Here is a 15,944-nt window from a genome sequence, read left to right as displayed (position 1 = left end):
TTATACTAACAATTAACTGAAGATCATCAGTCAGGCTCAAAATGTTGCTCACTTAAACTTGCTAAGAACTACATTTATTCAGACAATGAGGTCTGTCATCTGCAGGAAAAATGAGCATGTCTAGACACAAGCCTTTATTGGATTATAGAAGATTGTAGGTTCCTGGTATATTTTCCATGAAAACAGCTTGACCAATCAGAGGTGACATGACAACTGATCAGCAGACTTTTCTTTTGCAGTGTAAGTTGTTGTTCCCTTTGAAATTTGGCATGCATCTGCACTGATGAGCATGGAATTTAAAGTTTCACCAGCACGCCTCTTGTTTCAGCAATACTTGAGTTCAAATGAGGTGGTGGTTAGGGAATAAAGATGCAGTAGAAAAGAATGAATGATTAAAAATGATATTTTCTAATCAACCTGCATAGGAATTCTATTACACATCGCTGGGGTAGGTGAGGCTTGAACTTGGGTCTTCTGGCCCAAAGGTAGGGACATTATCACTGTGCTACAAGAGCCCTATGATGAAAAGTGATGGTTGATGAGTTGATGGGAGTACAGCTGAGGCTGCAGGCTGATACTGAAATTCTCCACCACTCTGAATCATTAGCACTCTCCTCCCTTTGTAGACAACAGTAGCAAAGATACACAGAAGGAAGCACACCACTATTATCTTGGCTTTCTCCCAAGGCTAAAGTGTAGGAAATCCCAACTTTGTTCCAAGCAACAGATTTGTTGTTTCGGCGCCCTTTGATAACTGTTGTGGTCGAAATACATTTACTGTTTTTTCTGATCTCCACTTGTATCCTTGGATTTCAAAGTCAGGTAATCCGTCAAGTCAACACAGTATACCTATTATCTGGTGTCAACTAGTCTACAATGTGCTGCATTTCTTTCAGTGAACAAAATGCTAGATTGCTCCAGGATATAAGCATTATGAAGACTACCTGGAAAGTGAGTGTACATCTGCGTGAACCATTGTCTGTGTTTAAAATCAGCTAGATAGTTGGAAAAGGAATCCTCTGCAGCTTATGAATGTGCTTCATTCATTTTGGTAAGTTCTAATGACCATAAATGCAATGAATGACGCCATACATTAATGATATAGATCTTAGCATGTAGGTGTTTTCTGAAGGTTTTACAATTGACTCTTGAGAAGTGCATTACCCTCCTACACCGCATTTCACTTCACTAAGCCTCAGTGTAGGTCTGCAAACCATGAGTAAGATACGACTTTGTCTGAGCAACCACTTCTTTTAGATTAGATTAGATTACTTACAGTGTGGAAACAGGCCCTTCGGCCCAACAAGTCCACACCGACCCGCCGAAGCGCACCCACCCATACCCATTCCCCTACATTTAACACTACGGACAATTTAGCGTGGCCAATTCACCTAACCGGCACATTTTTGGAGTGTGGGAGGAAACCGGAGTACCCGGAGGAAACCCACGCAGACACGGGGAGAATGTGCAAACTCCACACAGTCGCCTGAGGCGGGAATTGAACCCGGGTCTCTGGCGCTGTGAGGCAGCAGTGCTAACCACTGTGCCACCGTGCCACCCACTCTTCTTTCTGCAATTTATCTCAAATCAAGGAACACTGACTCTCAACAGCTGGCTCATCTGGAGCTGCTGCTCCTGTTCCTTCTTTCCCTGGACCTCAAAGTTGTTCAATATTATGTTCATTTTACAATGATACAAGCACCTCCAGAGTAAGATAAGAGAAACTGGAAAATAAAATGCAGAACAAAACCAGAATACACTTTTGTTAAATTTCTTTCAATCTCCAAATAGAAACCAATTATCTATTTTCAAGAGACTGCCACATTTGAATAGACTAACTATTACTGACTGAGTTCAACATGATTGCTCACCATATTAAAGTGCATGAAATGAAATCAGATGATTCACCATCTGTGTCCAAGCTACGCTGCAAATGTTGTCAGAAGAATGGGCAGCAAAACCAGATGGATCAATTCTAAATTCTGATTTTCATAGTGTTATTGGCTGTAGCATGACAACTGTCCCACTTCATTTCAGAGCAGAGATAACTATCAGATCAAACTTACAAATACAGCTACTTTGGGTCACTCTTTTAAAATACTGCCATACTGGCAAATCGATTCGCCAAAACAGAAAAAGAAAATTTGCATAAAGTTCAATTCAGAGCCTCAGTAAAAGGTTAATTATTTTAGCACTACCCTTTTTTTGGATAAACTTCTGCAACTTGTGAACACAGAAACCCAAATGGGCCATTTAGTTAGGTTCCTCACCATTCACCCAGCTTGTTTCAGAAAACTTTAACATTATTACTGAACAAAAATCTATCAATCTCAGTTTTGAAGGACTAAGCAGCCACCCAGCACCAACTGTTCTTTCTGGGAGAAGGACCCCAGATTTTCATGACTGTGTTTGAAGTGACACTTGGCATCACCCCATGTGGACCAGGCTCTAATTCTGAACACTGCCTGTCGTTATTTGTAACAACCTCTAACACAGGCCAGCACTAGTTGACAATTCTCTGCAATCCTTTATTTGACGGGGAAAGGAGCATGTGGGAGTAAAGACAAATCTACTTCCTTTGGGTAGCAGAGAAAAAAAAGATTCATGGGATTTCCAAAAAAGGAATCAATGTAGAAACATAGAAAGTAGGAACAGGAGTAGACCCTTCCAGCCTGTGCCACTGTTCAATATCATCTTTGCTGATCATTCAACTCAGCTTCTCACTTTCGGCCCAACCCTTTGATCACTTTAGGCCCAAGACCTACAGGAATCACCTTCTTGAAAATATTTAATGTTTTGTTCCCCAACTGTTTCCTGTGACAGAAAATTGCAAAGGCTCTGTGGGTTAAGAAATTTCTCCTCATCTCAGCCTTGAATGGTCTTACTCTGCGTTCTTTAAAACTTGTGACTCTTGGATATGGACTCCCCTGCCATCAGGGAGCATCTTTCCAGCAATTATGCGGCCTAGAATTTTACAATTCATTTATTCTTGCAAATTCCAATCAATGTAGTCCTTACAACTAAAAGAATCAGAGGGTGAAAGCAGGTTACTGGGTTGAATGATCAGACATGGTCATATTGAATGGCCTATTCCTGTCCCCATTTTCTGTGTTGCTACCTAAAGAAAAGTCAATGCGTGAGCTTTTATCCATCGCCGGGATAAATGCACTGGTGCCTCAACCCAATATAATATGGCATCACTGACGGCCAAGCGGCACAGAGATAGACAGACGGGCACATAACACACACACAAATAAAACAAGCAGAGAAGGGAAGGATGAAAGTGTGTGAGTACGAGGGTAATGACGAGCCTTGCCCCGCTCCATTCCACACCCTGTCCCTCCGTCCCTTCTCCGGCCGCCACTTACACAATCTCGTCGTTGTCGAACTCGAGCTCGCCGGCCGTGTCCTCGAAGTCCTCGCCGCCGCCGCGCGCGCTGCCCTCGATCGTGCGGTAGGGCACCACGACGGCGCCTCGCGCCCCCGACGCGCGCAGCACCTTCACCTCCATGACGCCCACGCTCTCGCTCACGTGCGTCACCTTCTCCTCGAACGTGAAGATGCCCGCGTGGTCGTCGTCGAAGATGGTGACGTTGGCGGTCGACGGCGCGCACAGGCAGGCGACCTCGGCGACGGACGACAGCGCCGCGCCCGCCACGTGGTTCGCCGTGGCGCCGGGGGGCGGGGCGGGGACGGCCGACGTGTTGGCGCTGGAGACCGAGGTGGCGTCGTTGACGTCACCGCCGCCGCCGAGTTTGGGCGAGGGCGCCTGCGCGCTAACCGGGCCCGCGCCCGGCGCAGGCGTGGTAGCGGCGCCGGCGGCCGGCTGCTGGTTCCCGCTCAGCGGCCCGGCCGCGGGCCCCGGGCCGCCCACCCTCAGGTTGCTGAGGTGGACGCAGAAGTTCTCGTCCTCCTCGAAGATGTCGTCGTCGATAATCCCCACCAGGATCTCCTTGTGCGTCTCGCCCGGCTTGAAGACCAGGCTGCCCTCGGTGAACTCGTAGTCGGAGCCGGCGTTGGCGGTGCCGTCCTCGGTGCGGTAGTCGACGGTGAGGGTGCGGGTGAGGTCCCCTCCCCGCCGGACGACGGTCAGCGCCACCGAGCCGCAGTTCTCCAGGCACTGGTAGCTGCCCGGGTCGAAGTAGACGCGGCTGACGGGGCCCTCGTCGATCTCGGGCCTGACCTCCTGCATGGAGACGGCCTTGCGAGCCTGGTCGGCGGCGTGGCGCTTGAGGATGTTGCCGGCGCCGATCATGAGGCGGGTGGCCTGGATGCGGTAGAAGGCGCGGCTCTTGGCCTGCTGGCTCAGCACCTGGTAGTTGGCGAGCTCGATCAGCTGCTCCATCTCCTTGTCCGGGTGCTTCTGCTTCAGCTCCTTCAGGATGCGCGCCATCTCCCGCCTCGACTCCTCCTCCTGGTCCTTGGAGAGCGCCGAGGCTCCGGCGGAGGCCGCTCCGTCGAGGGCAGGCTCGGCGGACGGCCGGGGCGAGGCCGGCGGGGTGGAGGACGAGGTGGAGGCCGCGCCTTCCTGCAGCGAGTTGAACATCTTGCCGTCCATCTCGATGTCCACTTTGGCCGAGGAGGCGGCGGCGGCGGCGGCGGCGGGGTTGACCTCGGGCCGCTCGGCCTCGGTCTCGATGATGATGGCGCGGTGCCTGCCCGCCCGGTACTTCTTGTACATGTACTTGTAGAAGAGGAGGCGGCGGTCCGCCACCCAGGCGAAGACCACGCAGAGCGGGAAGAAGATGAAGGTGAGTAGGCTCTCCCAGAGGTCGACGACGCCGGGTGAGATGACGGCCAGGATCAGGTAGAGCCAGGCGTAGGCGAAGATGCTCCAGGCGGCGGTGACGAAGAACACCCGCAGGTGCTTGATCCGGCGCACCTCGCCGTCGGGCACCACGTACACGCAGATGGCGATGATCACGAAGGTGTTGAAGGCCGCGCTGCCCACGATGGTGCTGGGCCCCAGCTCGCCGGCGTGGAAGCCGTGCCCGCACACCTCGATCACCGACAGCAGGATCTCTGGCGCCGAGGAGCCGAGCGCCATCAGGGTCAGGTTGGACACGGTCTCGTTCCACAGGCGCACGGTGGTGGTGCTGGTCTCGCCGTTCGGCTTCTTCACCGTGATCTCCCGCTCCTGCGAGGTGATCACCTCGATCGACGACATGAAGCGGTCGGCGATGATGGAGACGCCCAGGAACATGTAGATCATCGCCACGAAGTAGACGATGGCCCGCGCCACCTTGTCGCCCACCGACGGGTCCTGCGGGTACCACACCGGCAGGATCACGCCCTCGCTGCACTTGTACGAGCCCTGGCACAGGTTGGCCGAGGCGTTGGCGCCGTCGCTGAGGGTCGCGGCGGCCGATGCCGCCGCCTCTCCCTCCCCTTGATGCTGCTGCTGCCGCCGCTGCTGCTCGGCGGCCGAGCCCCTCTCGCTCGCCTCCACCTGCCGGACGCCGCCCACCAGCAACAGCAAGAGAGGCACCGCCAGCCACAAGCCAACCTCCAGCACACGGTCACGGGGCGCCGCTTTCCACCACCTCGCCATGATGACCATCAACCGCTTTCCAGACCCTTCCGTCTGCAACATTTAGAAAGAGAAACACACACACATATTAAAAATAATTCGTCAGTGTCTGCTTGTCAATGCATTACTTAGTAGATCACTCTTTCCCTCGTCCCATGTGTGACTGGGGTGTTACTGATTTGCATTTTAAGGAAACATACTAAGGTCCCGATGGGCGGCCAGTAGAGTTAAGCGTTTACCTGATGATGCTTCACCATGTAAAACTGTCCTGACATTTTCCGGATGCTTTCTGGAAGCTTGCCTAAAATGCAAGCCCCTGCGTCACTTAAGCCTCAGAAACACAAAGAGGAACCAAACTCAGCTCATCTTATGCATTCGGCTTTAGTGGTACCAAGCAATTGCAAAAAAAAGGCCAAAGTCACATATGTCAGTTTCAATATGTTGCCATAAGAACTGTTTAAATGTGCCGGGCTTGCCTCGCCACGTAAATCAATTAGTTATTTTCTAAATTACCATTGCTACTTCAGTTTCACTCTACACGTCTGTGGCTTTCTTCTTTACAATGTTTTAAACACGCATCGGCGTGGCAATATTTTCTAAGCGTACATCCGTTTTCAATTTTATAAAAATTGACCCGAAAGTGAGCGGTGGATAACTCCAGCCACGGACAGCTGTCGATTTCCTATTTGCTATGCAAAAAAAATTAAATTATTTGAAACGCACGAGCAAAGATCCACCTTCCATTTCACTTTTTTTTAAGAAAAAAAGCGTCTTTGTTTTATACAAACCGAGTCGAACATACCCCCACAGCGTTTAGTCGGTGGTGATTCCTCGGTATGAGGTCCGTCAACCCTTGCCTTCGCCTTTCTTGTAGATCAGGAGCGGAAGGTTTTTACCATGATAGTGTTGAGAGAAGCGAGCTGCAATGAAATCCGCTAGACTTCGCGCTTACTCCCAGCCATAGAATCAACCATTCAGTTTCATATCCGACGGAATATTGATGGTTATTGAACAAAGTATGAAGCTGAGATGAAACCTATGAGATGTGGAATGGTCAAAGTTTCTCCGCATTATGTTTTCATTATTATGCGTAGAGCATTTCCGCGTAATATAACCATCGTGGTCACCAAGCGTCTGAGTACTGTGCAACCCAAGCACTACGGATGTCTAAGGCAATTACTATTTTCCAATTTCTGATCGTGAGAAAGCCCAGGCTTGCAGTGCATCATGGGCTTCTTGCCAGTACTCTTATCTCGGTGTGACCCACCTACTTCATTGATCATTCTGCCGGCCGTCTTAAAGAGGAACGAACTCCAATCGGCTAGGGAAGTGGAATCGAAAAAGGGAAATTCTCTAACAGTAACACGTTTTGTTTTAAGAGAATCTTCTTCGTCTTTTAGAATTCCCGCAACCCATGCTTAGCGAAATGAATAGGCATATCCTGCTTTCCGTGCATATTTTATGGCAAGCTGCCGAATGATTTCAGACACCTAGCGTACTGTTCGTGGTCTGCCGTTACATGGTCTTTTTGATATTGGTGTGATGCGCCAAACCGTAAAACACTGAAGTATAGCCACCCACGCGCAATCTTCCATTTACAGGCATCTATAATCTTGCACGTTTGGAAAGCATACTTTAAATTGACGACTTCACTGTGATGGATTAAAAAAAAGTGAAAAGTCATCTTTGCGATTTAATTCCATTTTGACATAATTCGTATGTCCTTTGTGCATGCACATGAATAGTATGTGTGCATGTGCATCAGACATGCATGCACGTTTGTAACCTTGGACACGTTTGTTGAAGGACTCTATTACTGGGACTCTTAGATCCAGTAATGCAGTTTCAATAAAGTAGTACCAATCAATAGGTTGTTGCTATTATTGTGCCGTGGTCTGCGTTACGTTAATTTCTCTCTACGGACCAGTAACTGAAGAAACTCAATTGTACTTGCAGTAGCTGTCATATTAAACCACTGAGGCATCTCATTTTTTGTTTGCCCTTGAAGCGTGTTTCCAAATACTGCAAGGTGCATCATTTCATTAATACTCACGCCTCATAGAGTTCTTATGTTTTGCAAATTAAAGGCATGCAATGAAAAGAAAAGCCAATTTGATGATGAAAGGGGCACCAGCACATTAAGGGAGTCCTGTTTTATGTCTTATAGTAGTCTTCACTGAATAAATGTAGTGAGTAGTTTCCTGCTCTTGAAGTTTGGTACCCAGAGAATGATAATTCGAGACCAGCAAATTGCTCCTGATAAAAGTAAACGTTTTTCATTTATCAAAACCATTTAGGCAAAGGCAGAATCCAGAGTGTTACATGATAGCATTGATTTAATGAAATGATTTTGCTTTCGTATGGCCAGTTCGGCTGTGCAAAATTCAAATACACATTTTTGGAAAAGTTGCAATGGTTGATAATTAATCTTTGCCACGTGAGAACTATTTTCCCAAAATATGGGTCCAATATATGCTGATGCATGTAAGTGAGGTTGTGTTGCCCCTGCTGTAATGGTAGCCCTTCCTTATATGTCAAATATTATGGATTTAAGATCTTAAGGATCTGAGCACATGATCTTGTGTGATAAACCAATGCAGTACTACTTAAATGCCCTGTAAAGTGATCATTTTGAAGATTTGGCGGTAGTGTTAGGGGCAGGGGAGTGTGGTGTAGTTCAGACTTCTTCCTCACTTTATCAGAAATCTTCAAGATTTAGAACTCTTAAAAATGTCTTAACTTTCTCTAAGAAAAACAGTCCCAACTTCTCTTGTCTCTTCATGTAGTTGAGGTTAATGACGTTGAGGGAAAACTCCACAGGATTTAATTCATACCTGGTACATGGAAGATGGATATGGTTATCAGGAGGCAACTATCTGAGCCAAAACACAAAACAGTTATCAGAGTTATTCAACACAGTGCGTTACATCTAACCATCTTTATAATGCTGTCTATTATTAGGTGAAAAGTGGGAATATCACTGATAATTGTAATTTCAATTCGATTTGAAGTTCATCTGATAACGAAACGGTCTGGGCTTTTAAGCAACAAGAGTTAAGCACCATTCAGGCTTATGGTGATAAGTGGCAAATAATATTTGCAATAGACAAGTGTTGAACAAGTGTCTCTAGTCAATCTACCCACCTCCCTTGCCACCAAGGAAATTCCTCGTCACTGATGATCACTGGGGTCACCATTGACCAGAAGCCTAACTGCAGCAACCCTATAAATAACGACCACAAGAACATGTCAAAGACTAGAAATTCTGTGCAAAACAATTCACCGACTGACTCTCCATATCCTTTCCACCATCTACAATGCAAAAGTCATGAATGTAATGGAATATATCATGATTGTTTAAATGAATGCATCTTCAAGAATACTCAAAAAGCTTTACATCTTCAAGGACAAAGCAGCCCTCTGGATTGACCCACATCCACCACATTAAATATTAATTCCCTCCAACACCAGAGCACCTTAATAGTAATGGATGACAACTACAAAAAACACTGCAGCAACTTGCCACGATTTCCATGGCATCACCTTCCAAACCAGCAACATCTACCATCTAGAGGTACAAGGGCAGCAAACATGCAAGATCAAAAGAAACCTGCCATTTCTCCTCCAGATGACAGACTTGGGATTGCTTCACTGTTAGAGGGTTAAAATATTGGAAGTTCCTCCTTATTACTAATTGGATGTATGTACACCTAAGGACTCCAGTGATTCAAGGAAGCAGCTCACTGCAATGGCAATTAGCAATGGGCAATAAGCGTTGGTAAATCCATGAGTAAACAAAAAAGTCTATACCCTTGATGTGATTTCAATTAGTTTCCTCTGCGTCACGTCAAAGGCTTCATGCTTCCTCTTAATATGTACCTATATATAGACACAATAATCCAGTTGGGCATAACCAGTGATATTTAAACATTCATCATAATTCCATTTTTTCTGTACCCTATTACAAAAATAAGCATCACAAATATTAGAAGGAAACAAGCGTATTCTAACCAAAGTTAAAGACATTGCAAAAGTAGGTGGAAAGGCAAGTTACAAAGAGGATACAATCAATTTGCACAGAGAGATTGATGTATTGATTGGGCAATAAGTTGGAAAGTAGTGTACAATATACTGTGAAGTTGTTCATTTTGGAAGGGAGAATAAAAGGACAGTATTTAAACAGCTGTAGAAAGTGGCAAAGCAAAGAAACCAGGGGTATTTGTGAATGAAACAGAGAAAGCTAGCACACAGGTGCAGCAAGTAATCCAAGTAATCATTGGATCTTTTATGTCTTAATAGCCTTGTGAACTTGTTCAAAGCTTTATATATATAAATGCCATTGTGTCTGATCTTTCAGTCCCTTTCAAATGTGTGATTTTTAAATTTTTATTCTTCCCAAAATATATCGCTATGCCTATGTTAAATTTTAACTGCTGTGTGTTTTCTAATTACCTTCATATATGTCTTGATAAAGTTTGCTATTATTCTTCTTACTGGCCCATACATTTCCAAATTTGTGTCCTCTTCAAACATTGAAATTATGCCCAGGATATCAAAGTCCAGTTCAATATTGCTCACCAACAAATCAGCTATTCTAATAACATCAATGCCAAGGATGTACCACTCCAATATTTCTCATCAAACTGAGAAATATTCATTGCTGCTCTCTACTTGTCTCCTAGAAAGGTTTCTACTTATGTAACCACTGTCCCTTTATGTCCATCAGCAACAATTTTGCTAATAAAGCTAGTACGAGTTTTTTTTAGTCAGGTGCCTTTAAACAGCTGAGATACTTGACCTGAGGGACTCTCTTCACAATATCAAGACCTCACCCTATTCTGGGGTTTCTGATGTTGTGTTCACTGTTTCATGCGGAATTGGGGTGAAAAGCAGCCTCTATAACAATCAAATAACATTTGCACTTCAATTTTGTATAAAGATACACTCTGTATGTGTTGGCATGCATGGCAAAAGGTATTTTTCTTCATCTGTGAGATGTGGGCATCTGTGGCTAGGCCAGCATTTATTGCCCATCCTTAATTCCCCAAAGCGTAGTTGAGAGTCAACTGCATTTGCTGTAGGTCAGGAGTCATGTGTAGGCTCAACCAGATAAGAATAGCAGATTTCCTTCCCTAAAGGACATTAGTGAACCAGGTTGTATTTTTCAACAATGATTTCATCGTCATCAGTAGACCCTTAATTCCAGATTCTTTACTGAATTCAAATTCCATTATTTGCATTAGGTATCTCTGGACATTAGCTGAGTTTCTGAATTAGTAGTCTCATGATAATACACCTAGGCCTTTGCCTCCCCAGATTTCCCACATCTTAGCTTCGAATGTGGCAAAGAAAGTAATGTTGCTTAAATGTCTTGAAAGCCTTTGTACAAGACAGTACCCAATTCTTGGTAGTTGCAGTTAATCTGTTCTAAGTCGCTAATCAACACTTAATGGTTCGTGGGTACAACAGAATACAAATGCTAGTTTCCATTGCGACAAAGCAGTTGTTTGTTCTATTTCTATCTGGTATCACTTTGCCTAAGATGATATGCTTTTCTATTGAGTCAGGAGACAATAGTGAGAAGCAAGTCAAGTGGTTGCATTTTAAGCAATCTCTTGAAAATTTAATCAAATAATGATGTAACAGCAGCTTTTGGAACACTTCTGATTTTCTTGTCACCCGAGAAGCGACGAATGTCGAAGAATATTTTGTTTACAGTAGTTAGAGGCCGTGTCGGCTCTCTTCTTCAAACCAACCATACCCATTGAAGACTTTTTAGATTCCAACAAAGAATATTTTCTTTTGCTTGCGTCTGATTTGATTCTGAACTTGGTTTCGTGTAGTGGCCTTGAGTTTCTTGTTGGTCCGGCTGGAGATAGGTTGCCGCTTTCGCATTCAATCTAATTGTAATAAATCATCAATCATCTTATCTTGACTACACAGACACATATCCTAATTTATTTTCAGTGGCCACACCTTCAAAACGAAAACGAGTTTAGTATTCCATTCTACCATGTGAAACAAAAAGCAGCATTTACTAACTTCAAAGAAGAACATTTCGGAATACGAAGTATATAAGGTGTAGGTTAAACAAAGTGCAATGAAATGGTAAGTTACATTGGTACGGATTGCAATATCTTCTGAGCTGTTGCAGACAGACTGATAGCTTGTGCTGTTGTAATATTGGACAGAAGATATTTGTACCATGTCTCTAATCAAAATGTACGTGATTCCCACCACCGAAACAAGAGTTACCATTACATAAGAGAAAGGTGTGAAGTACTCGACTCTATCTGAAACGAAAGGTTTACAAGTATGTTCTTTGACCTTTTTGTCTAAAATCTATTACATGAGCAACCACAGAGATCATGAAGTTGGTTTTCCGTCCCTACTAGGCCGCTCACAGGACATGGCTAATTACTGCACAATTATAGACTGCTGAGTTAAATTCTGAAGGACTATTGCCAATAAGCCCCCAAAATCACCCCGGAAGACAAGAATGACGGGAAAAACATTTCGGGCCAGATTAACTGCTTTCTCTTCAAGCGCATATTTCCAAGCAATGTTTTATTGACTGCATAATTTTTTTAATGGATTGTGTTTTATCCAAAATGGATGTTCCTCGACACCGGTGATAGCAACATCTAGACGAGAGTTTTTTTCGATATTAGAATCGGCTGTTGCTGTCAGTGGAGATTGTGGATTCAGACACACACTCTGGACTTCCATGCATCATCCAGGTTGAGTGTGAAGAGGGTGCTGCTGCACCCAAAGAAGTCTATATTTGCAGTTAGTCCAAGTCCTTGTTGTTCTTTGAGGTGGAAATATCTTTTTGCCAAATCACTATTTAAAAACACAAGGTTGGGGTGGGAGGCGACCTGCCTCACCTTAACGGATATCTAAGATGTCAAAAGTACTGAGTTATATAAAGGTATTTTATGTGTTATGAAGTACTAACGAACTCATTTGTTTCTCTCTCCTCTGATACTGCCAGACCTGCTGAGTTCCTCCAGCATTCTCGGTGTTTGTTTCAGATTTCCACTATTGGCAAGACTTTGCTCTTATATACTGGTGTTTAGGATGTTGGATCACCTTAATTTACAGTAGTACCTTTTATGACCAAACAAATTCGCTAAGTTTATATGTAGCCATTGACGATAAGTGTTGAAGTGCAATTACTGGAGTCACTTCAGGAGTTTCCACAAACAACAATATGACAATGGTGAAGTAAGCTATTTTTGTGTGGATGTTGGCTAAGTATTGGCTCGGACACCAAGGGATAACTCCCATGCTCTTCCCTCCAAATGCGGCATTGTTTTTTTTAACCTTCACTCATGAGGGCTTTGTGACCTCCATTTAATTTCTCATTCCAAGGATGACAATTCTGCCATTGCAACACTGCTTCAGTCCTGTTTTGTAATGTCAGCCCAGATTTTTAAGCGAACTCTGTTTTTGTTGACTGTTTGGTATTGACATCCTGAGAGTATGAAAGGTTCTATGTGAATATTCATTTCTCATCAAAAGTGCTTCCAGAGACTTTTCCCAGCGTTTTCTACAGAAGCGTCTCGTTTTGCGTAGAAACTATCAATCTAAAGAAACATTATTTGTCGCGGGATTATGCATTTTTGTCATGTACTTATGAATTTGGAAATTAACAGTTGAAGAGATGTCGCTATCTAGAGAAATAATTTTCATAAATATACACCGGTATGCCACTGTAGAGTGAACCCGAAGCGGATTTGAATTGCCATGTAATATGTCTGTCGTTAATGGTTCGCTAGTGGTTCGTTTGGAGACACAGTATTTCTGAACTTTCTGTCCAATCAAAATGTCTAAAAATGAATCATATCGGTCAGACCTCGCAGTAATCATCCTGTCCTAGATTCCTGCTAAATCACTAATCGTGGGATTACTTACTGCCATCTCAAATCAAGGCAGTAATATTCTTCCAGGTTACAGCAGCTTGTTTATTGGGCACAAACTTCATTTCTTGAAAGTATCAATTGGCTACAACACAATAGTCACCTGATGAAATGTGGCATTCTTGCCCTGGGATTACTGCAGCGATAGGGCGATTGTAGCAAGCAAAAATTAAAAATGCTTAACGCTGTGCCCTCTGGCAGACCTACGGATTACTACAACCCAAGGACAGATACCAACATGCCTGTGAATTGTGGAATGGCTAACGACTACAAGCTGTATCATGTGTACACTTGGAAAATACATCATTCTTGAACAGTAGCTGTGTAAATCACATCCATTATCCGGCAGGTTTGTACGCTCCGGTGTATTTTCTTTGACAGAGCTGGAATTCCTCTGGCCTAGAGCCAAAAGGAGACATTAATTGCTGCATTTTGATTAAAGATGTGAGGACCAGAAGCCCCAGACATTTCATAATCATCATACGGTTCGAGTGATGTTACATCAACCAGTCTTCGTGGCTTTGCAGGAACTCCAATTACTAATCTCGAATCGATTATTCTACAATTCAATTGTTCACTTCACTCCCCGGGTCTCATCTCAACCCTGTAGTTTTCCTTTCGATTATTTGTGATGATTTTGCTTTCTTACTCACTTTAAAGAATCGATTTATTTTCAAGCGATATGCTTTTCAAATTCTGATGCTTGTGAACAATTTGTGTGCGACAATAAGATTGGTGTTTGCTTTTTGTTTAAGTGACCTATTGCACAGTGCATTATAGTACAATAATACACCCCAAGGCATATGAATTGTAAGACTTAAATGGAAATCATTATCCTCAATTCTGTTATCCCAGTATGCGGAGTCTCAGAATGAGATGGTCCTTATGCATTTTCCCACTACTTAATGCTCTGTTGTTGACGGTCATAAATGTGAAATGTCAATCGATTGAACAATAAAACTGTCAACAGCAATACCTGGACGTGCTACAATCTCTCAACACTCCTGGGTTAGGGAAAAAAACATGATTGTTCAAGATTCTGGTTCCTTGGTCATTCTGCAGCTTTTCCTTCTGAAAATGTACCAGTGGATTTGGGGTCAGAGCAAAATTGAATCTGGCTGTAATTTTAGCCTGAATTACATAATTACCTGCATTCTGTTTAGTCTCACTTTGGGACTGACCTAGTCTGGGCAGTTTCAGCAATGCGAAATCAATGGTATTCTAATTTTAATGCTAATAATCAAGATCTAGGTTTATAGCTAAATAAAGGTTGCTTGTGCAAGGCACTGGGAGTCCAGGATTAGTTGTGCTGTGCATCAGTCAATACATTCAGGGGATGAAAAGAAAGACTTATTTTTATATCATTCTTTTTCACAATTCTCAAAAACATCTCAAAGCATTTCTTGCAGTGTTACTGATCTTGAAGTTCACTGACTATATTTTGTAGATAAATTGGTCAATCTTTTGCTCATTGTCTGAATCCCATACCAGAAAAGACAATTAGAAACGAAATGATTTATGATGTTGTTGGCTGAAAGATATGTGCTGACCAAAATATCAGGGGAATTCACAGCTTTCTTTGAATATGAAGGGCTTTTGCCCGAAACGTCGATTTCGCTGCTCGTTGGATGCTGCCTGAACTGCTGTGCTCTTCCAGCACCATTAATCCAGTATTTGAATATCTAAGTCTATCCAAATGACTGGGAAAGGCAGGCAGGGCCCAAGTTTAACATTTTGTTGGGCAAGACAGCACTCCCTCAGTACTTCATCAGACAGTGGATAGGTTAAGAAATATGATAGTTTCAATGATGAAAATAACATTTAAACAATTTAGAAGGGAGACTGACTGTAGAAAAGTTCAAAGTATCACCCGTTTATTTTCAAAGTGAAAAAAAAAACACAGCTCAGTTTAGTTCACTCTGTTTAGTCTTAATTTTGCTTATGATCTTGTCTGGGCGATTACATCCATGCAAAATCATGATTACCCTAATATTTACTAATCAATTGTACATACTATTCAACATGTTTTAAAGATGGCAGTTGCTATTTTGCACTGTCTTCACTATAGCTATATTTCTGATGAACTTGGTGAATAGTATTTTGGATGTAATTACTTTTGTTAAAGCTGCACAGCATCCTGCAATTGTTTGGCTCAACCACAACTATCAGAATAAGTGCCATATGATTTGAAAATGAGAGTTAAAGAATTATACCTATAAAGCTTACCTTAGAAGAGTCCCAGCAGCTGTTTGGAGCTTTATGGAAAAAGACAGCATGTGATAGCTTCTCTAAATTTAACAGAAAGACATCAGGGAAGATTCTTGTCCTTTAAGTGTCTCTAAACATGGTTTGCATAGCTCTGTCAGAGCTTATCTGTAGTTTTGTGCTTTTGCTTCCATACATGGATCTGTTCCCAACAGTAACTTAGTGCTGCTGAGCAGCATTGTCTGGCAGTCTTTAGCTGGATCCAACATATAAATGATAATGTCTTT

At 43.6% G+C, this 15,944-nt stretch overlaps 1 protein-coding gene across 5 annotated transcripts in view; it reads right to left on the bottom strand.

Annotated features, from left to right (window-relative positions):
• The window catches only part of LOC140457887 (sodium/calcium exchanger 1-like), a 310,251-nt gene extending 294,518 nt beyond the window's left edge, over nucleotides 1-15,733 (bottom strand). For 2 of the 5 annotated variants that reach the window (XM_072551633.1, XM_072551657.1), the window contains exons 1-2: nucleotides 6,319-7,003; nucleotides 3,369-5,584 (exon numbers count right to left, since the gene is read on the bottom strand). In XM_072551633.1, the coding sequence (XP_072407734.1) occupies nucleotides 3,369-5,584; nucleotides 6,319-6,330 (2,228 nt within the window). In that variant the 5' untranslated portion in view covers nucleotides 6,331-7,003. Of the gene's footprint in view, nucleotides 1-3,368; nucleotides 5,585-6,318; nucleotides 7,005-15,678 lie in introns of those variants that run through there. The other 3 variants (XM_072551648.1, XM_072551667.1, XM_072551639.1) reach the window with 3 other exon arrangements.
• Nucleotides 15,734-15,944: the final 211 nt, after the last annotated feature.

This window comes from Chiloscyllium punctatum, chromosome 3, assembly GCF_047496795.1.
Source record: "Chiloscyllium punctatum isolate Juve2018m chromosome 3, sChiPun1.3, whole genome shotgun sequence".
Taxonomy (NCBI): Eukaryota; Metazoa; Chordata; class Chondrichthyes; order Orectolobiformes; family Hemiscylliidae; genus Chiloscyllium; species Chiloscyllium punctatum.
Note: the sequence above shows the minus strand (reverse complement) of the source record. Positions and strands in the feature narration are given on the sequence as shown.